Source organism: Haliotis rubra, unplaced genomic scaffold (assembly GCF_003918875.1).
Source record: "Haliotis rubra isolate DU_JTF1 unplaced genomic scaffold, ASM391887v1 Scf1053, whole genome shotgun sequence".
In the NCBI taxonomy this organism is placed as follows: domain Eukaryota; kingdom Metazoa; phylum Mollusca; class Gastropoda; order Lepetellida; family Haliotidae; genus Haliotis; species Haliotis rubra.
In genome coordinates, this window is record NW_025764952.1 from 167,808 (window position 1) to 193,629 (window position 25,822).

The window sequence follows — 25,822 nt, forward strand, 5'->3', positions numbered from 1 at the left end:
AGGCAGGGGTCACTTCCTTTTAAGGTTCGGATTATGAAGTATGGTTATTAAGTTGAGAAATGTTTGTTATGCAGGACATGAGATAATAGATATGCAAGTCAGTGAATACTCATGACAATAACGCAGTGTTACTTTACTTGAGATTGTCAGGGGACAAAACCTAAACACAGTTGTAGCTCTCAGAATGGCACCCCTATCAATAACCACAGATCATTATATTTTACTTACTTTACAACACATGCAAGCTATTCAAAATTTATCTAGTGGTTCTGTTTCTTTGAAGAAGCAAACATTTATAGGAACTTTGATTAAACATTCTCATTTTTAAATTCAAGAACACAAAGGACCTGTCTAGTGATTCATTTTAAACCCTTCAAAATGTATCAATATCTATCCCAAAGAAAGAGAGTGAGACACAAAAAGCTGTCTTGCGCTCACTGGACATCTCATAATTCGTTGTAGCCAATAATTTAGTGAATACAGATCTCTAATTTATATGGTTCTTGAGGAAGCATAAAATAAAGGGACAAACTGTGTTCTTTCGTGCCATGGAATGATTAAACTTCCATGAAGCCATAGTTCCCGTCCATCTTTCTCTGCCTTTAATTTTGGAAGGTTGAACTGACATATTAGTGAGTTAAAAAGTAAAATTGTCAGCCATAAAGAGACATTGGCATGTAAGACCTTCACTGATCAAATACTCTTTTCTGTATGTATTTGTTTTTCAAAGAAAAACCTTTCAAATAATAAATGGACAAACACATATGTAACGAAACTGCACTAAGAGAAAAACTGGTACTGTCGTCGTGCATAGTTGAATTCATTGTGAACTTCTGTTATTATGCTCTATTACAGATGCTCATGCCGTTAATCAGTGGATTGTCTGGTCCACACTCAAATATTTAGAGGCTGCCGTCAAATAGACTCCCTTGCAAAAGAAAGTATATGCTTTTATTTGTTAATTTTCAAAATAACTTTAATACTCAAGAAAATCTACATAATAGTGATATGTGTCCAAGTATAGAGGGTGGTATACACATAACCAAAACGCAACCGACATCACGGTAACGCTATCGCTTTAAGAAAGTGGTAACACACTTTTTCTCGTGCTATGCGAAAATGCACATGCAGAACTTGGGTATAGAGCAGACGTTTTACACGTTCCCATGTCACTTAACCAAAACACATTAAAGTAATGCCACGTTTAACCCAGGAGCAGAGAGAGAGAGAGCCATAGGTATGGCACATATGGGGGCCACGCAAGCCCATATTGCAAGAACGTTCGGCTGCACTCCCCTGGCAATTTCAAGATTGTTCCAGCGGTACAATACCACATGGTGAACTCAGGACAGGCCACGAAGTGGTCGGCCGCGTGTCACCAACGAACGAGAAGACCGCTACATCCACACCCTTCACCTGCGAAACCGCTTCTTACGGCAACGTTGGGTCGACACATCAGCCTGTGGACCGTGTTGAGAAGATTAGGAGCAGCGGGAATCAGAGCTCGGCGTCCCTTCCGCGGCATGACCTTGACCCTTCGACATCGACAGAACTGGTTGCATTGAGCAAACAAGTTCCACAGTGGCAAGTGCAAAATTGGCAACGAGTGCTTTTTAGTGATGAAAGTCGATTTTGTTTGTTCCGCAACTAAACCAGAGAAAGGGTATTTAGGCGTCGAGGTGAACAATTGGCCCCTGTTTGTGTTCATCAGGTCCATCCTTACGGCGGAGTTGGCGTAATGGTATTGGGCTGCATTTGTGGTGATGAGAAATCTAAACGCGAGCGAATACAGGCGTCAGTTTGTCGAACCAGTTGCACTGCCGTTCTTGAACAATCGGCCACGAGGAACGTTGTTTCAGTATGACAACGCAAGACCCCACACCACAAGAGCCACGCAAGATTTCCTCAATCAGCGCAATGTTCATGTTCAACCTTGGCCAACTTGTTCCCGGACATGAATCCGATTGAACATTTATGGGACGAGTTGGACAGACGACTATGACGTCGCCAACAACCTCCACAAAACGTTCAAGAGCTTCAACAGGCACTAACAGGGGAATGGCACCGTATCCCGGGTAACGTCATCCGACGTTTGACCACGTCCATGAGGCGACGTGTGCAGGCTTGCATTGACGCCGCAGGAGGTCACACGCGATATTGACATTGAAATTATCACTTAATTCAAGTCTTGTTGACTTGAAAATGGCATTGTTGTTTTTTCACACGTTGACCAAAATGGTAAATTCTGACCAAGACGGGTTTCGCACTTGATAATTTCCAAACATCTTAAGTCATTCTCTAGCAATGTGCAAACATTGAAATGTGTTTGACACATTGATAGCAAAAAACAATTCTCGTCTGAATATCTACCATATTCTGTTTTTTTATAATTAAATCTACAATTGACCTATACTTTCTTTTGCAAGGTAGTTTAGCTGGAATACTGGAGTATGAAGCAGAATGGTGATCAGTGGATTGTCTGGTCCACACTCAAATATTTACAGGCTGTCGTCATATAGCTGGAATACTGGAGTGTGAAGCATATAACAAGCCTAGATTATCTGTCACGAAGCGAATATCAGTGAGTGGCATAAGGCAATAGATATTTACCTGTATAATACTGCCAGCCTGCCTCTTGTTCACCCCTAGTGGTGATGGATGAATAATACAACCGGCAACGTTGAGACGCTGGATTGTGCAGTACCATGTTGCACCACAGATTACGGACACACATCCATAAACATGCAGCTTTGTCAGAAACACCGCGTTCAGTGATGAAGGTGTCAGTGAACATTTGTCCGTCCAAACTTCTATGATGGTGAAATGTCAAAATGTGACATGACTGTAAAACTGAGCTGTAAGTCATGGTGATGGCGAGAGCTAGCTGAACAAATTCCCACGCAACCATCCTCATGCTGCAAATTTCTAAAATAGTTCCCTGTAGTTAGAGAACGGGAGAATATTAACAGCTCAATGTGTTAATTGGTGGTATGACGCCAGTATTGAGTACACCTTCGTTTCTTGTAAACATGTTAATTGGCTCTGTTCACCGACCAATCACTGACAAGGTGATCCTGTGACTATCTTTAAGGAGCGGCTGTTTGAGATATGAATTATATATTATAACACAATGCCATTTAGAAAGTGGTCAAATGTAACATATGTTATATTTGGGATTGCACTTTCGTAGTGGGACTCAACCCAACAAAAAGCACTAGTATCTGTACTTTACTAAGAAAGTGTATCTGACCATAACTTCTAAATGACATTGTTTAATCACAGCTTTCGGCCGTTGGAGTCATGCCAATTTACACTTATCAGATGTACACAAGTCCGCTCTAGACTACCAGTTGTGCGACTTCCATTTTTGTGGAAGTCGCGGTGGCTGCGTGCTGGCGATTAGGTGTCTGACTCAGAGGGTGTGGGTTCGTATCCCGGATAGGACTCAACCGAACAAAACATACTAGAATCGGTACTTTACTGAGAAAGTGTAATCCCAAATATAACACATGTTACATGAATTATATAGTTCACATTAATGAAAGAACGGAAGACATGTCGTCACAATGTTTGACATCAATGTCAGGAAGTTCGATTATCATATCGATTCATTACAGTCATGCGCAAACAAGTCTGATAAACAACTTGCAAGTTACTATTCGGTCTGTTTGAGTGAGTGAGTGAGTTACTTTGTACGCCCCTTTTAGCGAAATTCCAGCAATATCATGGCGGGGGACACCAGAAATGGGCTTCACACAGTGTACCTATGTGGGGAGTCGAACCCGGGTCTTCGGCGTGACGAGCGAACGCTTTAACAACTGTGCTACCCAACCGCCTCCGGTCTGTTTAAAGTAGCTAACAGAAAATGGAACTCACGATTAATATTTTTATTTCTGACTCCCTGTTACAGAAAGGGATGAGGCACTCATGGTTGCGTCTGGACAAAGAGTAGAGAAATACATCGACTTGTTTTAAAAAGAGGACGCAAATACTAGGAGACACGCACGCACGCGAGTGAGTGAAAGAGAGAGGGAGAAAAAGAGAGAGAAACAACAACATGAAAATACACAAACACAAACATCAGTAAACAATGTAAGGACATTCCGTATTTAATTATTGTGATTCATCAGCAGAGTTAGCCACAGCATGTTACGACATTTTTTAAAAATAAAACGTGGCTTGTTCACTTTGAAAACATGGTGTAAATAGAGGGGTGACAAGTAAGTAAGACTAAGAGTTATTCTCAAATGTTTACATTTATATCTAGTTAGTGAGTGAGTGAGTGAGTGAATGAATATTGCCTAACGCCGCATCAGCAGAACATTTATATCTAAACAGAATTACATAACGCACACACACACACACACACATACACACACAACCTTAAATAATGTAAGGACATTCACTTTTTGATTATTGTGATTTATCACAGCAAACACACGCACACGCACACGCACACGCACATATTCATTCAGTTTCTGTACTGAGCCAGAGAGGGCTGTAAGGTGAACTTTCTGCTAAGAGTCACAAAGACATTCATAACACAACAGAACATTATAGCGAGTCATCAGCAGAACCATGAAGTCACAATATGTTACAACATCTAGTTTATGTAAAGCTTGGCTTGATTCACTTGGGATACATGGTGGAATATTGTGCATCAAGTAAGTAAGACTGAGAGTTATTCTCAAATGTTACAGTTATATCTAGTGAGTGTGTGAGTGAGTGAGTGAGTGAATATTGCCTAACGCCGCATCAGCAGAACATTTATATCTAAACAGAAGTACATAACATACAACCACGTGTTACAATATGCTCCAACAGTTACTGAAGCAGAGGTATGCTGTTTCACATACATATACAGGCAAACAAAAAATGCAATGTAATTTTTAGTACATGTTATCAGGTGAAATAATAAGCTTTCCTTCAGGAGGGATGCAATCTTATATTTAATTATGAATCCACATACAAATGACAATACAATGAGTACAAATGTATTTCTCACATAAGAGATCCTGAAACACTGAAAAGAAATTATAGTTTGTAGAAATCAGGACACTAAAATGAACAATTCACAAGTATTACAAATAATGTAGATGTATACTTAAGTGTTTGGATACTGAGCATGTCTTGGGTAAAAAAGGAGCATATATATACAATGTAATATCTGAATAGGTCTTTGTACAATATCATATCAGTTCTGTCTGTAACTGTACAAGTAATATATTAACAATCTGTACAATAGTCGAGCAGTCTAACTGTCTATCAAAGTTAACTCACAACTTCTTTATTGCCATGACAAAATGGGAAGAAAGAGAAATATCCTTCTCCGACTCCCAAGACTCTCAAGAGTACACAGCCAAAGTTATGAATGGAAATCGACAGAAGGACGGACTGACAGACATGCAGACAAACTGACAGACAGACAGACAGACAGACAGACGTCGGGTTGTATATTTTCCGACTCCAAGAACACATCGATATGCACACACATGCCTTTTGACAACGTGCAAAGAATGAGAAACGTTATGAACGGAATTCGACAGACAGACAGACAGTCAGGCAGACAGGTAGAGGGACATAAGTCACACGTCAGGTTGTGAGCCATTTTAACAAATCAGTTACATCTACATATTGTCAATACATAATGTCATATATATAGTGAACATCTGTAATGTCTTTTATCAGTATTTCTCCAGGAATGACCAAACTGTGTCAGACAATTACATAGACATCTATTTACATATCTACAACATCTGATTACAAGGCAATAGTTGGTACCCATAGCAACGAAGGAAACCATGTCTTGGCATGAAATAAACATTTACTAATTCCTGAATGTACATCATTTTTCAAAGTGTGCCATTTGCAACAAGCAAAATAGTATGTGCACATTTAAATCACAAGCATTAATGGTTTGACAAGATATAACATATGTTTGTAAAATTGAAATGATATAGGTTTCTGTTTACAGTTCATATTTGGATGCGGTGGTTCCTGGGAACTTTGACGTCGTATTGAACATCTTCACCGACCTGTTTCCATCCATGCACTTACTTATTGCTCACAAGTTTAATGCTTATTTAAATGGCAAGGAGTAAACCACACATGTAATATTATGCACCTGTTATGCAGCATAATGTTCTGTGTCAAAATGATATAGACATCTATGAACATATCTACAAGATCTGATTACAATTGGTACCAACAGCTGTGGAACACCGATAAGTCAAGTGTCAAATACAAGAAGGTGTTATCTTCCAAACATTCACTTACGACAATAGTCATATTCAAATTGCATACTGAGACGAAGTGAAAAGCATACTAGATTCTTTGTATTTATTTGACATGTTTGACCTCACAAACATCAGATTGTTCAGCTTATTGAGGCATAAGATCATCAAAATCAACAATGTCGTACTACAGGTTTCATTTGAAGTGTTATCTGCTGTGTACAAAATTCCTTTGCTGTTCTTGTTCATACTTATTATGCATTCTCACAGTGTATCAGTTTATTTAAGAATTCAATCTTTGATGTCCGGGATGATCCTTGACAGTCATAGTTATTAGGAAAGTCCATCAGCTGTCCAAACCTTTTTCAAATCTTTCTCATTCCCCGAGAATTCCCTGACTTATTCCTCAGGTACTCCACAATGGCATTACTCTGTCTTCTCTTAGCCAGAGTAAGGATGCATTCGCTTGTGTCTGAGACCAGACAGAGATCTGCCTTGTGGTCCACCAGCAGCTGGAAGACATCCCCATGTCCACACACAGCCGCCATCATCACCGGTGTCCAGCTGTACCGACCTCGGACATTGATGTCAAAGGTCGGGAGCAGATACTCCACACAGTGTCTGTTGCCTCCACGACAAGCCAGATGAAGCAGACTATCTCCAAACTGGTCTGTCTGAACCAAATCAGGACTGTTGTCAGGGCAAACTTTCAACTTTTCAAAAGATCCAGTCACTACGGATCTCATCAGTATTGTCCAAGGGGTGTGCTTCTTCACATATTGTCCATCAGGTGATAATCGTTCTATGATTTGTCTACTTCCTCCCTGAAGGGCGAGAGTGAAGACATCATCTCCAGTCTTATCAACCAGTGTCAAATCTGTACCCTGTCGTCTGAGGTAGTCAAACACTGCAGACTCTCCAAAAACAGATGCTACCATTGTTGGAGTCCACCCATGTGTGTCTCCGTCATCAATGTTAAACCATGGACACACATGTTTCACCATACCAAGATGTCCACCTATACAAGCAACGTGTAGCAGACTATTATCCATATTGTCCACTATCTTGACGTCAGCGTTTCTGGACACAAGGAAGTCAACTGCGGGAATTTGACCACCTCTAGCTGCCTCAAGAAGCGGTGTGCGACCGTGCAAGCCTCTTGTGTCAATGTCAAAATCACCTATGACATCTTCAACAATCAACATGTTACCACCTCTACATGTTGTGTGTAGTGTTGTATGATTATTATCACCTACACATACACAGTTACCTCCACGTTTCAGTAGAAGTTCCCAAACATTGTGATTTCCCTTTGAAGCTGCACACATCAAAGGTGTCCAACCCAGTGATCCCCGACAATTAATGTCAAACAGTGGAAGCAGAGCTTCTACAATGGGAGTATTTCCACCTCGACATGCCACATGAAGGATGGTGTCATTGTTGTTAGCTCTTATTGTGAGATCAGCTCCCTTTGACACGAGCAGATCGAACACATCCTTCTGCCCATACAAAGCTGATGTCATTGCTGGTGTAAATCCCACCTCTCCACGACAATTAATGTCAAACAATGGAAACAGATCTTGTACAATAGGACTTTTTCCACCTCGACATGCTACATGAAGGAAGGTGTTATTGTTGTCACTTCTTATTGTGAGATCAGCTCCCTTTGACACGAGCAGGTCAAAAACATCCTTCTTCCCATACAAAGCTGATGTCATTGCTGGTGTAAATCCCACCTCTCCACGACAATTAATGTCAAACAGTGGAAGCAGAGCTTCTACAATGGGACTTTTTCCATCTCGACATGCCACGTGAAGGATGGTGTGATTGTTGTCACTTCTTATTGTGAGATCAGCTCCCTTTGACACGAGCATGTCAAAAACATCCTTCTTCCCATACAAAGCTGATGTCATCGCTGGTGTAAATCCCACCTCTCCACGACAATTAATGTCAAACAGTGGAAGCAGAGCTTCTACAATGGGACTTTTTCCACCTCGACATGCCACGTGAAGGATGGTGTCATTGTTGTCATTACTTATTGTGAGATCAGCTCCCTTTGACAAGAGCAGGTCAAAAACATCCTTCTTCCCATACAAAGCTGATGTCATTGCTGGTGTAAATCCCACCTCTCCACGACAATTAATGTCAAACAGTGGAAGCAGAGCTTCTACAATGGAATTATTTCCACCTCGACATGCCACATGAAGGATGGTGTGATTGTTGTCAGCTCTTATTGTGAGATCAGCTCCCTTTGATACTAGCAGATTGAAAACATCCTTCTTCCCATACAAACCTGCTATCATCGCTGGTGTAAATCCCACCTTTCCACGACAATTAATGTCAAACAGTGGAATCAGAGCTTCTACAATGGGACTTTTTCCACCTCGACATGCCACGTGAAGGATGGTGTCATTGTTGCCCCTTCTTATTGTGAGATCAGCTCCCTTTGACACGAGCAGGTCAAAAACATCCTTCTTGCCATACAAAGCTGATGTCATTGCTGGTGTAAATCCCACCTCTCCACGACAATTAATGTCAAACAGTGGAAGCAGATCTTCTACTATGGGAGTATTTCCACCTCGACATGCCACATGAAGGACGGTGTCATTGTTGTCACTTCTTATTGTGAGATCAGCTCCCTTTGACACGAGCAGATCGAACACATCCTTCTGCCCATACAAAGCTGATGTCATTGCTGGTGTAAATCCCACCTCTCCACGACAATTAATGTCAAACAATGGAAACAGATCTTCTACAATGGGACTTTTTCCACCTCGACATGCCACATGAAGGATGGTGTCATTGTTGTCATTATTTATTGTGAGATCAGCTCCCTTTGACACGAGCAGGTCGAAAACATCCTTCTTCCCACACCAAGCTGCTGTCATTGCTGGTGTAAATCCCACCTCTCCACGACAATTAATGTCAAACAGTGGAAGCAGAGCTTCTACAATGGGACTATTTCCACCTGCACATGCCACATGAAGGATGGTGTCATTGTTGTCCCTTCTTATTGTGAGATCAGCTCCCTTTGACACGAGCAGATTGAAAACATCCTTCTTCCCATACAAAGCTGATGTCATTGCTGGTGTAAGTCCCACCTTTCCACGACAATTAATGTCAAACAGTGGAAGCAGAGCTTCTACAATTGAGATATTGTCTCTGTTTCTGCCATGAAGGAAGAACATGGACCAGTCCTCATTTAACATAGGGGGGCATTCTTTAATGGAAATATTTCTTCCCTGACAAGCCCAGTGGAGCACAGTTTTCGTATCATCATCAGTTATATGAACATCGGCCCCTTGAGACCTGAACAGATTGAAAACGTTATAGTTTCCATGTAAAGCAGCAATCATTAACAGCGTTCTGCCCTTAGTATCTCGTGCATTAATGTCAGCGACTGGAAGGAAGAATTGTGAAAATCTTATATCGTCTACTCTGCAGCTGTACTGCAAGGCTGAATGAGATGCGCTTTGAAAGTCGAAGTCTCCAGTCAGATCTGTGATGTTAAATCCTTTCGTAATAAATCTAAACAATTCTCTTCCAACTGTACTGAACCCCTTTATCTTAGCAATTTGAAAGACATTTTCACCAACATCATTTTTTGATTCAAAGATATCAGCTCCAATGTTAAGTAAGGCTAATGCAACGCCTTTGTAATTATTGTCTGTGGCAGTCACTAGAGCTTTGTTGAGCATACTTTGATGAAACAGTGACATATATTTGGAAGATAACAACAACAACACTGCTTCGTTCCCACAGGAAGCACAGGCATTGAAGGCTTCCTTGATCTCTTCGTCTGAAAAATGGTATCCAAAATCGAGGATTTTCTCAACCAAGTACAGACTATGTGCATGAACTGCCCAGTACAGTAAGTGTTTCTCTTCTTCCTTTGCATGCAACATGGCAAGCCGCTTTGTGTCCTTCGTATTCAGCAACCGCTTTAATGTATTTAATTTCTTCAGTTTGAGCATCTGGAACACTTTGTCAACTAGTTGCTCTTTTCTCAAAATAGGATGTGTAATAGACATACTGTAGTTGCCTTTGGCAACAGCATCGGCCAGTCTGGAGGCAATTGTGTCATAGTAAGCTTCTGACACGTAGATGATGTGGAGGTGATTATCTATTGCAGTGGACTGGACTGGCTGGGCTTGTACACGCTCATAAAGGAATCTGATACTGCAGTGGTTCAGAACAAAGGATGGATTCATTTTGAATAGGGCACATGCACAAGCATCATAGATGGTGGGATGTGAAAATCCAAGTATATCTCCATCAGTGAAAAATACACCCCTGTAACATCTGACGGCTTTGGCAACTGTAGTCCGTGAGGTAACTGGCACCACGCTTTTTACGGCTTCTAAGAAATCATTTTCAGATCCGAATTCTACCTGGCTCAAGTTCAGATGATCTTCACACAACAACATCAGGATGAGTGCAGCGGATTGATCATTCCTACGTTCCATGATCATGTCAATTTCTCGCCGTAGATAAAATAGGGGTTCTTGGAAAAACTGTGAAGGTTCTTTTTGAAAGCTGAGAAATTCACAAAACAAGGTACATATTAGGGGGAATCCAAACAAAGATTCTCTTGTGTCACAAAGCTCAACAATATCGAGGTCCAGATCGATGTTATGGTGTTTCAGTTGTTTCTGGAGTATTTTCTTTCTTTCCTCGGGGCTGTAATGACACGATTTCATTTTTGTTAAATCGAGAAGCGATGGGCCTGTGAAAAAATAATATTCTTGGCCTTCCAACTTTGCGACTCCACATTCCAGGTTGTACGATTTAGTGGTGAACATAACACGAATCACTGATTCAGCGCCTGGATGTGTTTTCAGTTCCTTGCTAGATTTAGCATCTTCTAAATATTGTTTGAGATTTTGTAGAATGGACCTAAGATGGGGAACGTCAGTTGATAGGCTGACTGTTCCAAATATATCATCCAGTATCAGACAAACTTTCTTTCCACGCAGGTCACAATTCTTCAGCTCGAATTTATCCACATCATCAACAAACACAAGTTCATACCCCTGGTTCCTGAGATCTGCTCCTATCATCAAGGCAATAGACGTTTTTCCTTCACCAGAAGCACCACTTATTGCCACATGGTCATACTTCTCCAAGAGTTCCTTCACTCTTCTGTAGTTAGCAGTTTTCTCAAAGACATCTTTGACTCGCTTCAGATTTATTTGGAGCATATCTACAAGACAAAAAAAGGCATTAAATTCCTCCACATAATCTTACAATTATATATCCTGCTTCATCGCAGTATCGAATCTATCTCTTGTTGCCCAATTGCCACAAAAGATTTTTTTCTGGCAAGATCTTTTTTTGCCAATAAATAAATCTGTTACATAATGACATCTGATGCATCTTCTGAGACGTCTACACCAAGACGATCCAGGGCATCTATCAATAATGTATGTCTGCCATCTCGTAGCAACAGCCCACCTGCCAACTGATCCAGAAGCCATTTCAATCAAAAGATTTAAACTGACCTTCAACCAAGATGAGAGTTGCATAATCCAGTTATCCTACCATCACACTACAAACTAGTTTACTATACAACATTGTTTTCTGCATAAAACCTCCCTTGTCATCATCTGCCTATTATTTTTTCTGTTTAGGTCTATCACCATGTGCTATGAAGTTAAAGAAGTGTTACATTTGGAGGTTTGAATTCTTAAGTCATCCCTTTGAGTCAGACATCTGCTAAATGAATCGGCTGGGCTCCATAACAATTCAAGTCTTTTTCAATGAAACGCAATTATTACCTGATTTCATTATTCCATCATTCTGACCTCCAACAGATAAGATGACATCAGAAGAGTCTTGTACTATGATGCCTTTAAAGTCAGACCCTGGAATGAGAGTAGAAACAGCAGGTGAGTCACAATGGAGCTTATCGCAGCTTTGTTGTTGCCTGATTGATTGTGTATGATACTTGTAAGATAATTACATCGTTTGGGAAGGAGAAAACAATAAGTGGAACCAACGGTGCATACTCACTTTGACGTTTTGGACAATAAAATGTGTTTCAGAAAATAATGCCATTGATACTGATTTGTATTAAATGTGGCGAATATTTTGCTTGTGGTAAGCATTCTACTTACCTGCAGTGATTCTAGTTGACACTGCTTGCCTTTCTCGTCTCTCAGAAACAGCCATGACACTGGCCCGGCGCTCGACCACTTCTGACGATGCTATCATGTCCATGGAGAATGTCCCATCACCATGTGTTCCTTGTGAAACGACATTAACATCACTGTCATTACCAGTTTGTGCTACTTCTGATGATGCTACCATGTCCATGGAGAATGTCCCATCACTATATGTTCCTTGTGGAACGACATTAACATCATTGTCATTACCAGGTTGTGATACTTCTGATGATGCTACCATGTCCATGGAGAACGTCCTGTCACCATGTGTTGCTTGGGGAACGACATTAACATCACTGTCATTACCAGGTCGTGCTACTTCTGATGATGCTATCATGTCCATGGAGAATGTCCTGTCACCATGTGTTGCTTGGGGAACGACATTAACATCACTGTCCTTACCAGTTTGTGCTACTTCTGATGATGCCAGGTTGTCCATTGTGAAAGTTACATCACCACCTGTCTCACGTTCCCTGGCAGGACGTTCCGATTCTGTCTCCCTCTGATTCCTCGACATGTCTGAAAATCAATGTCACAATATTTAACCTAATCCTCAAGTGAAACTTAAATTGATAAACCAACTGATCGAGTTATAACTTCACTAGCATTTACAAGTGTTTGTGATGGATGCCACCAATTTGGTTAGACACTTAATCATGACATATTCTGGTATCTTAATGTTTTGTACGTCTACTGATTTTGATTAAATGTGCAACCTTTCACAATATATTGCTTTGCTTGCAACTGTAGAATTCAAATACTAAAGCGCCCCAAACCTAAAAATAGAAAAATGGCGTATCTTGGCATGCACCACGCTGATATGTCAAGTGGGTCTATTGGATCAGTTTTGAACGTTAATCACACTGTAATCAGTAGCTCATTCGTAAATGCAATATGACTTGACACGTGAAAAGTGTGCTGACACATGGAAAAACATGGTTTACAAAGATGTATAATTTGTCATGTTCATATTTACAAATGGTTGTGCTGGTTGAGGGCACTGGTTCCAGGAAAAGTGTTCCATTGCCAAACACACCACTTGCCCTTACTGCACCTAGACGGGTGGTAGAATGGGCCGGGTTCTGCCAATCGGGTAGTGATGCCATGGCCTCTCCTTTCGAAAGAGTGAGTTGCATTCGATTTCATATTGCACAAATGTGATTTCTGTAACTGATCCTGATTTGGGTATTGGTAAAATAATTTCGCAGAATTTATAATGCCTTAAAATTACAACAAATGTTCATCTGCCATAAAGGCGTATGTCCAGAAGGCGGTTGTTCACGGGCCGATCCTTCGGAATAATTAAACTTCTATTTTTCTGCTGGAGTATATCATCCGAGCATCCTTGGTGCTGCATGTCGGATATCCACTTGTTTTTAGCATTGTCTTCATAATACCCCGTAATGGGTGGTGAGCTCGGATGATGAAACACTAGCTATGGATTACAACAACAACAACAACACCCCCCACCCCCCCACACCCCCACACCCCACCCCTAACACGAAACAGTCGTCAACTGGACAATGATAGTGACGACTAACGACCTTCCAACTCAACTGAATATTGGCCACGATTTGTTGTCTTGACACCTATAAAGCTAAACCAATTTGCACTACCAAAAGACGTACATGATTTTGCAGGTTAGGTCCAAAATATCAAATGGTTGCGTACAGGCTCTCTGCTCATAGAATGTAGCAGGAAACAGTAATGGACAAATTTGATGTCAGCTATTTGTTGGAATACCGATATCAGTTCCCTACATAAAACTTGACCAGTATCTGAAATAGAAAGAACAAGGAGTGAATTTTGTAAACTGATTCACTACCCGACAAAACTCTGAAACTAAACAAACAAACACCTACCTATTCCTGAAAAGCTCCAAAATAAGTTAAAGCAGGATACTGCAGCATCAGTGTTGATATACTTTATTAAAATATCGGCTGAGGTGATTTTAAATGCCAAATGTACGACCATGATGTAACATGCACTCAATGCAGTGAGAAAACCTGTGTAACTGAAGATTACAATAACAACATTAAAAAAATGCGCCAACTGCACTGGCTGAAAAACTTTCATCTTTTCTAAATAATACCCAATCTGGAAGCAACAAATGGAGATCAATAAAATTAAAATCACGTGGAACATAAGTTTTACTGAGGCCCCCCAAAATGTTGTTCTCGCCATAGAACCAAATGAATCCTATGCCTCAGTTACGAGAACATTCTCTGTAATCAGCCACATGTACAAAGCAACTGTGTCTACTTCATCAACACACTGCCAACTGATTTGGCATGGGTGGTTACAGAGAAGCTTCATGTATACTCTCTAGATCAGTCCACTCAGACGCTGAATCACGTCCAAAAACACTTCCTCAAGCTCGGTCATCTTCACGGGGAAAATCCATACCAAACATCAATCCCAAAATAATGGGAATCATGTTACCCAAATCAAATTCAAAGCCGTTAATGACTCTCAAAAATATCAAAGTGACCAGTCTCCAAATGTTCAAATAACAAAATCCAACGTTCAGTAAGTTCGGAGCCTTAAGAGGACATGGAAGTGTCCGGAAACATCCAAGTTAGGGCCCATAGCTTGTCGCCCTTAAGGTAAACTATGGGAAGATCCCCAATAAACCTTTCGAAGTAATATCTTCTTCATATATGATACGAATATTTAAGGAACGCCGCCATTTAGCCGGAATTTTGCAAAGAGCGGCGTAAAACTAAACTTAGAAATTTAGTAATCATACGGCATGAGCATTGCTGATTTAAACAACAAACAAAACAAACAAACAACAAAAAACAAAAATAGAGCATACCGAACACGTGTAGTTAGTGTTACCTTTCCTTATCGTGTGTATGCTGCAGTATTCGGTCATGCATTTCCTGCCACAGGTCTCATTGTTTGGCGATTAAGACTGTCATGGTGAGACCTAACTCCACAAAGATAACGCGTGTTTTTTATCCCCCGCCGCGCGTTTAGCGCGAAGCAGGAGATAGTATTAGGCTCCGTCCGTTCGTCCGTCCGTACGAATTGGAATATCTTAAGAACCGTTGACTACATTCTTTTCATATTTGGTACTTAGGTTTATCACAGTATAAGAAAGATCCAAGTCAGGTTTGGTGACCTTGACCTTCATTTCAAGGTCACAAGGGGACTTTAACGTTTTACCTGCATGTTAAGCTATCTTAAGAACCGTTCCTGGATTTTCTTCATATTCAATACAAAGCTTTATCTAGGGAAGGCGCAGGGCCCAGTCAATTATGGTGACCTTCACCTTATTTTCAAGGTCACAGAGACACTTTGAAGATTTCAGCATATTTCAAGAATGGTTCACTGGATTTTCTTCAAAGACTTTCAAGACTTCCCTTAAATGTTTTTCAAAAAACAATTTCTTTAGTACTATCTTTGCATATTTCTTACCATATGACATTCATGTCAAGGTCAAAGTCAGTCTTCAAAATATGTGTGTGTTTGAACACCTAAAGAGCAAGATATCAATAGAGGTTGACTGGTCATGCTTTTGTTGACATTTAACTTAAACTTTCATTACTTTATAAGTTTGATTTGATCATTTGCGGCAGGGGGATTATGTCACCTTAGTGGCAATGCTTGTTCTTATTTGGAGAAGGCGTGTAATATTCCGATAGGTTGAGCTCACGTCCGAGGGGTTTCAATTGTTCTCCCGTGACGAGATAATACTCGTGCATGGCCTCGTTTACGTCCTGAAACGTTCGTACGGCGTGACCTCGTTGCAGTTGACCATGATTAAAATCCATTCTTTGCATTCATTTTTTAGCGCAGTAGGCTTGCGCGGCTTATAATTTATCTACGACTAAATTGTGACGTTTCCGTTCTGTGGATGTTTGTAAATAAGAAAAATGGTAATTGCTACCCGAAAAGGTGAAGGCGTTGACTACAACCCCACCGATCATCAAGGCAATCGCGGCCATTTTTTTAATTTTGATAATGTCTCTTAACTTTAATATATTTTCTGAAATGATGCCTTGCTTGATGAGCATATTTTTGGTGGCCATCGCTAGCCCCAAATCCAGGACCAGGATACCCACGCCTTACATATTGCAATCGAGTTTGGGAGTGGCTTCTTTTGTGATCATTTTGCTCAACTGCGTGTAGCCTATTGCTGAGCGAGTGACCACGGCAGAGTGATACGCGTCGTTGACGAACGTTTTTCCGTCGGTGGGAGTAGACATCCTTATTACATAATGTGTGGATTTACCACCACCGTCGTTTGGCTTCATCGTTTTACATAACCATGCAGCTGTGGTGATACCCATGAAAGAGGCTGCCACGGCGTTTGGAATTCACAGTTGGTTATTCATCGGTTTATTATGATGCCTTTCTAACCCACCATTTTTACCGGTGGATACTTTTTGGGTTTGTTTTGCTTTGCATTTTCGTGACAGTATCAATCAGTACTTTGGGGGTCGTCTCCTCGCCTCCACTGCAGTTTTTGGTGGTAGGGTCATTTCGAGGTTCGCCTCTGTCATCTTGTTTATCCTTGGGAAGGAAATACAAATCTATGCCGATGTAGAGTTACGTCTTGGCTGACCCTATGGTTTTCATCATTTCGGCGCCGAGTCTGGTTTCGGATCTCGCGTACAGTTTATCGATTTTTCCATCCGTCAGTTTATTACTTTAATCGTTGGAAATATTTGTGCCCAATTAATGTTAACCCTCACCACCGACGACGAGGGATGCGAGACTTTATGGGCTTATTCACACTCGTATTGAAGGAAGGTGTACCTCCTCCGTCAGTACTAATTTTATCTTCTTCGGATAACATTTGTCCGAGAAGGTCAAGTCCCAGTGGCTACCTTTACTTATACTGTTTCTTTGAACACCAACTGGAGCGTCCAGTACAGTGTTTTTTGTGATAGAATTACTAAGAAAGTAAATGTTAGTTACTGTGAAATGTTGACACCCTGATTTGTCGCTGATGGAATGCTGCTGTAATGTTTGTGTCGTAATAGTGACCTAATTATTGAGTTTTACATAACAATAATGTGAAGCAAAACTGTTTCCCATTAAATTATCTACAGTTTGATATCTTGAACTGAACACTTTTATGAACCCTATGAAAATGCGTTTTGACAAACCTGACCAACTTCCAACGGCGATAACTCTACAATTAATCAAGATATTGACTTGCCTTAAGCAATCTTAGTAGTCTGGAGTGTGAGCTTTACAAAGACGTATCAAACACAATGGTACTAAATGCTATTCAGGAGAATCTTTTTACATACAGGCACCATCAAAACGTGCGGAAATGTGAAGAATCCTCGCAAAATCCAGTGTACTCTTGTCAGCGAAGCCGCCATTTTGTAAAAAATTTGTCATCGGTAGGGATGTCATACGTCAACATTGTTGTACATATTAGGCAATTTCTTTGAGGTGAAGGTCGGTTGAACAAGAGTAAACACAATCTCCCAATCCTTCCGATTACACTGTCAGTATTATGATGTATATTTTGCGTATAGTTCAGATATTTTTTCATGAAACTGACTTCAGTATCTACATTTAGCATTGTTCAATATCATATCATACGTGCATATAGGTTTTGATTGTTTGAATAATATTTACATAAGAAATTGAAACATTTAGTGCAGTACACCATATTCTAAACCTTTATACAAGTGTTAGAAGATCAAACGTAGCCATAACTGCAACTACCTTAGTTCCTATGATGTACAATATTCAATGCATTTGGACTAATATTACAGTTTCAAATGAACAGAATAATGAACGGCGATTTAATTCAACCTTATAAGTAAACCTGATAATATTAATGAAACTGATTTATATATGATATGAAATGTAAATGCACACATATTAAAAGGAATTGTCTTGTTCATTGCATATTTTTGTGTCGTTTTATAGACAAAACAATGATGTATATTGATTCGCCAGGTGCGTGTTTTATGATTCACTGTCTTTGTTTTCGATAATATAATCAATTCATATTTCAGTTAAAACATATTGTGATGACAGGATATCAAACTCTAACCATATTTATACGAAAATTGTTTAAACTTATATAAACCATGTCATGTCTTAATATAAACAAATCTTACATCCATATTCCAATGTAACGTTCCATGTATGAAAAAGCTATCTTTTTGCATCTTTCATTGCATACTTATGAAGAGAAATAACTACATAATCTTATCCTAAACAACATATTCGGGTGTTGTGAAATATCATTTTTCATTTACGTTAGATTGATGCTAAACAGGTCCGCATGTTGCTCACAATAAGACAGACAGTCATACCGTCTAATTGTTGATATATTCAGGACACTATTTAAATGGTAAAATCATTCATTTTATGTTTTGTCTAAAGAGTGTTGAATTCTAACATAGAAGCCGAGACCTTTCATACAATTAATGGAAATTAGGCGAGATATATACTAATCAGCATACCAATGTCGTCTTTTTCTGACGTCGCAAAATGCATAAAACAAGCAATGACGTCAACTAAAATGTTGTATTATTTTCAGCAGTTTCATTACATTTGAAGATATGGCTAGTATTCTGGTACTAACGATGTAAAATTAGTCAAAATACATCTACACAAACAGGAGAATATGGGAATCTATATCCAATTTATATATCGGAGAGGGCCATCCCAATCGCTATTACGTGCTTTCACATGTAGTACGTTGTCATGTTTTCTTATAAATTGTGAAACTACCAAAGGGTATCAGCTCACATTGGGGCACTTAGAATTGGAATAGTTTGGTTCACCGTGAACAAAAAATAACAAAATATAGCGTCCGTATCCACAACAAATTATCTCCATGTGACCGGAGTTGCATTGACCTAGTTTAAAGCTTAACAGAGTTATGCCCCCTTATCATTATACGTGTATGACCTCTCTGTCGTTGTTTGACGACATAGAAGAAAATCCATTTTTGACATTTATTGCGAGTCATTTTTAATGTTGAGCGTATAACGTTATGCATAAGCACATCTACCCAATTCATATACACTTATGTCGTTCAGATATCAGGCTGTATTTTCTTTGCTCACACTTTCCGTAAAGATGCCAAATTAAAACATTCATAGCACAGTGCTTTTATCGGTGCGCACTCAAAAGCGGAGAAATTTACTGTTTTTAACGCATAGCAAAAGTTTGGATAACATGCAGAGGTAGTTGCATTTATATTTATACCAACGGATAGGAAATTTAATATTCTACATTTCTGTGTAATTTTATAGCCGCACGTAGATCCAGGACCAAGGGAGCGCAATTCTCGCACAACGCTCACTTTTCGAACCTTATGAAAATGTGCGCCTGAAAAAAACCCATCGTAGTTTTACATGACGACGTGCATGTGTGTGTATGTGCGGCTGCTTGTACTATCCCAGTCTGAAGCTGGTTTTATAGTGCTAGCCCACTGAGATACCATGCTGCAGGTGAGCATGAATACCCCACTCAGACACATTATACTGACTCCAAGCCGACTAGTCCTTGTTGTACTCAACAATGCTGAGCACCAGGTAGGGACTAAAAGGTACCATATTTTAACGGGATTTTCTGGTATGATGCGGCCATGAATCGAACCCGCGACCTTCCGCTCTCCGGGTGGATGCTTTAACAATGTGTTTAGAAAAACACACGTCATTGGTGTTTATTTTTATTAGAAAAGGTGAATATTTTGTTTGTAATAAACATGCTACTCACCTGCAGTGATTCCAGTAGACATTGCTTGCCTTTCTCGTCTCTCAGAAATAGCCATGGCCCCATTTCCCGCACTGACCTGACGCTCAACCGCTTCTGATGATGCTATCATATCAATAGAGAATGTCCGATCACCATGTGTTCCTTGGGGAACGACATCCACATCATTGTCATTACCAGGTTGTGCTACTTCTGATGATGCCAGGTTGTCCAATGTCCCTGACATGTCTGAAAATCAATGTTAGAAACATTAACCTAATCCACAAGTGGAACTTAACTTGGTAAACCAAGTTTTAAGTCGAGTCATGAAGCAACAAATTTAATTAACTAGCATATATTCATTTATCATGATTCATTTATTATTATATTTGATCATTTATAACATGCTTTGGTATTTTACTATCTTAACTGCTACTGATTTGATTAAATGTGCATCCTTTCTGAAGATTTTACTTTACTTGTGACTGTACATTTGAAATGCTTAAGCGCCCCAAACCTGAAGATAAAAATGGTGTATCATTGGCATGCACCTAGCTTGGATGTCAAGTATGCTGATTGGATAAGTATTGAAGGTTAATCCCACTGTAACCAGTAGCTCTTTCGCCAATACAATATAATGATTGGACAGGTGAAGAACGTGACGAGATCTGGATGCCCACTAAAACCCAGAGCTAGAAAAAAACAGAATCCATTCATACCCACAAGAGAATGTCCATTAGTGCGATCAGACATGAACTCAACACAATTGGATTAAGGGGCAAAATGCTAAATAAACGTCCATTCGTCTCACATCAAAACAAACAAGCCTGTGGATAAGAATTCATTGGTAATGGTAGGACTTCTCTGGAGAGACATGAGAGAAACCTATCAAAGCAACGGAAAACTGTGCCATTTAATGGAGGCTCTTCCGTGGTATAGGCCGGCTGTTCCTAAGTAGGTTTATGTTTTTACTGATAGGTCATGGGTGATGATATGGGCGCAGTTGCCATTGAATGGTTATGTTGTTCCACTGATTTCAGGTCCTCTGTTCATGTTTGATCAGGTTATTTGGTTCAGTTGTGAGCATTCAGGATGGGATTATCAAGAAAGTGTTTTGTTAAACCACAGAGGGTTATGAAAGCCACTTGGTCAGAGTAAAACGTACCTGGTGTGACAACCATGAGCATCGATAAGAGCATGGAAAGAGATGCCGAATGCTGTCTTGAGGAATGTTTTGATACTCTTGCTGAAGTGCAGCGTGCTGTTCTTGTACTGTCTAAGGTGCCGGGTTACGCTTGGGCCAGCGTCGATCAAGATTATCCCACAGATGTTGAATGGGGGACAAATCGGGTGATCGAGAAGGCCATGGTAACATCTGAACGTTGTTTTGCTGGAGGAAGTCCTGACATATACAACGTGGGATCGAGCTTTGTCATGCTGGAAAGATCCACCATTGACGTTGATGAGGGAACGAGGTGACTTAACATAATCGCATCTCTATAGCGAACCCTGTTCAATGCAAGTGCCATGTATACAAGAGCTGTCCCGCCCTTATGATGGATAACTGCCCACACCATGACACTTTCTCCACCACAGAATCTACCGACCTGCTGTAAACAGTTATCGGCGTAACGTTTGTTCCGACGTCTGTATACACGTGAAGGTCCATCAGCACGTGAGAAACAGAGACTCATCTAAGAACAAGATTGTCCTCCATCTTGCCAGCGACCATCTCACTCTTTGTCTGGACCTTTGTAGACGTTCAGCCCGGTGACGTTGTGTCAAGACCTTACGTTGAACTGATCATCTGGCAAAACGTCCGGCTCCACGAGGCCGATTGCGCTCTGTCTGGATGGAGATTCGTCACAGTCCATGGAATTGATGTTGTGGTCACGGTGCGTGAAAGAAGATGTCTCAACCAGCGATCCTGGGCTGTGGCGGTAATTCTAGGTCGACCTGACTTGGGTCTGTCATTAACACTCCCAAGTATTGTTGTAAACGTTATTTCATTCGAAACTACCTGTACACTAAGCCAAACCTACCTGAGCGTTGAACGTTCGTTGAAATAATCACCAGAGTAAGTGAGTGAGTGAGTTATTATGTAACGTCACATCGGCAACATTTCAGCCATATCGTGACGAAAACAATTTATATAATAAAAAGTGAAATGAGAACATTTGACATTGAAATGGAATATATGTACGTTATAAAAACCTGTCGACGAAGGACAGTAAAACAACTAGAATATCACAATTACAACTAAAACTAGTGTGGAGAGTTAAACTAATAGCACTATTTGGACAATACAATACAAAACAGGCTATAGATCGCCAACACCAGAAGGTAGATCACCATACCGGGGACCATGGGGACTTACAGTACCTTGGCGACCTGCATGGATCCTAGTTGGATTTACACCATCCCTTCAGCTGCTGGCGATTGTACGAAATGTTAGCCAACATTAATATGACAAGAATGCTACGTTTAAAAATCCTGGCAAGTTTAAATTGACTTTGAACATTTTGGGACTTACGTACCCTCTCAGGAGGACAATCATTTTACACTACTTCAACCCCCATTGAGGGTACAGCCACTAACAATCTCAGTTACTAATCTAAACTACCAATAATAACATATTTATCTATTTACAAATCAGTTAACAAGTTTAATTCTTTTAAAAATGCAATAATTAAATGAGAACTTATATTACTAAAAATATCCTTCATAGTTTGTGATTTGAAATAGATATTCCTTGTGATGGAATATTCAACACAGTCAAGCAGGACATGCTTGACCGTGATTCTTTCATCACAAGGGATACAAAACGGAGGATCCTCACCTTTTAATAGGTACTCATGAGTTTATCTTGTGTGGCCAATACGACATCGTTGTATGATGACCTCTTCAAATCTGGACTGATAACCCAATTAGGTGTAACCGATAGTTGGTTTTATTTCATGTAATTTATTGATACCTACTTGGCTGTCCCACTTCTTGTGCATCAGATCTCGGATATAAGATCTTATAGCAGCTTTGTAATCAGAGTATGGGATCAGAAGTGGTGTCACAGATTTGTTGAGTTCGGCCTTAGCAGCAAGATCAGCCATTGTGTTACCAGAAATGCCAAAGTGGCTGGGTAACCAACAAAAGACGATGTCCCATTGGCCAGTAGCAAGCTTATTATACAATTCAATAATTTCTAATAAAAGTGGATGTTTCCAAGAAATATTTTTAATAGCCTGAGTTATCACCAGAAGGAGGGACTCCGTGTGATGGCGTGGGGAACCCTGGAGGGCACGTGCTTCAGCCCAAACCGACATAGATCGTGATGAGATGTTCACACGGTTTCATGCAGGTCATGAAATGGGTTTCATTCAGAAAGACTCACATATGTTCACAGAGATCAGAGGAAACATCTGACATCAGCCACATCCATAAAAGAGACAACTCACTTCCTAACTGTTTAAAGGAATTATCAGTAACAGTATACTTCCCAGGCGTGGTTGAGCTACATCACTCTGCAGTATGCAAGACTGTCTATAGGGACACTGACTGCCTTGGTGTGCTGTGATGGTTGTGTTTTGTGGGGTACATATCCGCCCAACAAGCACAAGCACAACCAAGCGGGATATCGTGTCTTTTGTCAATTGTTAAACAACATATGCTTTATTTGAACACTTTCTTAACAGAATTGTGTAGTCACAGATTTCGGTCATTGGAGCCGTGCCAGTTCAATCAGATGGGTGCACAAAGTATCTGAACTAGGTTGTTTTGAAGGAAGAGGTTTGATTGCTGACTACGTGTGCTGGCGATTAACCAACATTTGTATGATCGAAGTAGTGACGTGCGGAGCTAAGTCTGTTGAGCATGGCTGTGAATTTGTAAAGGAGTTCTTGCCAAAAGAAGGAGTGTTGGTTTTGCCCACTCGTTTAGTGGAGCCTTCATCACTGTTTGCCTCTCCATTACAGTCGGGCGAGCGAACCATGTTACTGCTTAAGACTCCCTTATCTATAACCATGCTTACAGTTCATTATTGCAACATACATATATGACAATAATGAACAATTTCAAAACAAAACCTTTCAGCAAAATAACATTATTGTGACTATATCCCTCAAAACCCAGGAAGGCCAGCGCCTGTGAACGTGACTGAGCAAGGCTATGATTGAAAGAGAAATCATTGAACGATTGTTTGATGTGTACATGTTCACGGCTTGAAAGGGAGACGTACAATGATAACAAAGGTAGTCAATAAGATAATAAATATGAGCTTAAGTTTCAATAAACTATTTATGTTGTAGTTTTTATTCTGGTTTGGATTTATATTTCAGATGCAGAAACTAGGATTAGCGTGCGTAGGTTTTCGTAAACTAAGCCGGAAATAAAATATGCTTATTTCTACCAATAAGTTTCAGCATTCCCAGCATTTATATTTTATTCTGAAACTATTTGAGTAAAAAATAGTATCTTCCATTATCGAACTAATATAGGTAACGATTTAAAGTACTGAAGTTGCATTTAGGAGTTTTTGTTATATTTTAGTCACGTAAAAAAAAACAATATCCCATACATATGCAGCTGTACATCGATAACAGTGTCAGTGTTGCATTTCACAAAGTCATGCACAACGCGTTTACGGACAGTGAGTATTCATTAAATGAAGAAGTTCCCTGGTCATAATAATTGTATCCACGAATGATATAATGTGGACACTTCGAGCACAAATATCAGCAAAGAGAGACGTATTGTAAGGCTTGTTGCTGCGCAGTTTGAATTAGTTGTTGCCACAACACATGTAAACAGACTATTCAAAACATATAATGGACATACAACAGCACGTGTAACGCTGTAACCACACTATATTTCAAAGAGTGACAACAATCCAGAGCTCCCATAAGTTCTCCTTTGTTTGCATTTCAAAACAACTTCAGTCATAATGATTGAAATATGATTTCTATATGACAGTAGTGTCGTTTCAGTTAAAACGGCTCGTCGTATATAAATAGCCTCAGCTCTTTATTGCAATTTGATACCCACGCCCAGGCTAACAATACCAAGAAGAGCGCACATTTAAGAATCACACAGAGGGCCCATGAATGCTGCGGCCATACGGAAAGTCATGTGTATTTATGTTTCCATTTAGTGAAAGGGTCTATCCCCTCCCAAGGTACACCGAGTTTCAAGCGTTTGTTCAATATGGCTGTGTATAACTATTTTGTCAAATTTAGATATGTCTACCATTTGTTGAGACAAAACTTGCCGGACATCCTTGTGGGTATTATAGAAATTCTGAGGCATTATAAACCGTTATGGAGGCATACATATTTACATACTTTGTAAGTTATGGCTGAAGGCTTCTACTTTGTAAGTTAGCTCTTCTACCACTTATTACCCCTGTAATAACGTCATCAAACATCACACGTAACCTACACAGGTGTAGGGGAATACCATGAACCTGGGAGGACAGGAAGGGAAGAATAATTGTTGTATTATCGCAAAACTCCATATTTTTATAGCATCAATATGTCAGCGAAGGAGCTGACCATAGCAAAGGAGCTTATCCAAAGCACGATTTAACTTACTGCCTGTATAAATGACAATAAATGGTAAATCTTAACGCATAAAACCCCGAAAAGCTGTGGCATATTCAAAGAAGCAAAACATTACAGAGATGTTACAAAATAACTCATTTTGTAGTGGTCTCTTTGTTTTTCCAGGGAACGCATTCCTTGCTGTGAACGC

At 40.1% G+C, this 25,822-nt stretch overlaps 3 protein-coding genes across 15 annotated transcripts in view; 1 reads left to right on the forward strand and 2 right to left on the reverse strand.

Annotated features, from left to right (window-relative positions):
* Positions 1-25,822, reverse strand: part of LOC124276724 (serine/threonine-protein phosphatase 6 regulatory ankyrin repeat subunit B-like) — a 240,462-nt gene that overhangs the window by 104,412 nt on the left and 110,228 nt on the right. The window lies entirely within an intron of this gene.
* LOC124276792 overlaps positions 1-25,822 on the forward strand; it is a 122,898-nt gene that overhangs the window by 59,542 nt on the left and 37,534 nt on the right. The gene's annotated exons all lie outside the window — the stretch shown is intronic.
* The window catches only part of LOC124276773 (serine/threonine-protein phosphatase 6 regulatory ankyrin repeat subunit C-like), a 28,846-nt gene continuing 9,348 nt past the window's right edge, over positions 6,325-25,822 (reverse strand). Inside the window, exons 2-6 of one of the 2 annotated variants that reach the window (XM_046712429.1) lie at positions 12,350-12,916; positions 12,011-12,097; positions 9,202-11,436; positions 8,527-8,616; positions 6,325-8,331 (exon numbers count right to left, since the gene is read on the reverse strand). In XM_046712429.1, coding sequence (XP_046568385.1) covers positions 6,599-8,331; positions 8,527-8,616; positions 9,202-11,436; positions 12,011-12,097; positions 12,350-12,914 — 4,710 coding nt within the window. In that variant the 5' untranslated portion in view covers positions 12,915-12,916 and the 3' untranslated portion in view covers positions 6,325-6,598. Of the gene's footprint in view, positions 8,332-8,421; positions 8,617-9,201; positions 11,437-12,010; positions 12,098-12,349; positions 12,917-25,822 lie in introns of both variants that reach the window. The other variant, XM_046712434.1, reaches the window with a different exon arrangement.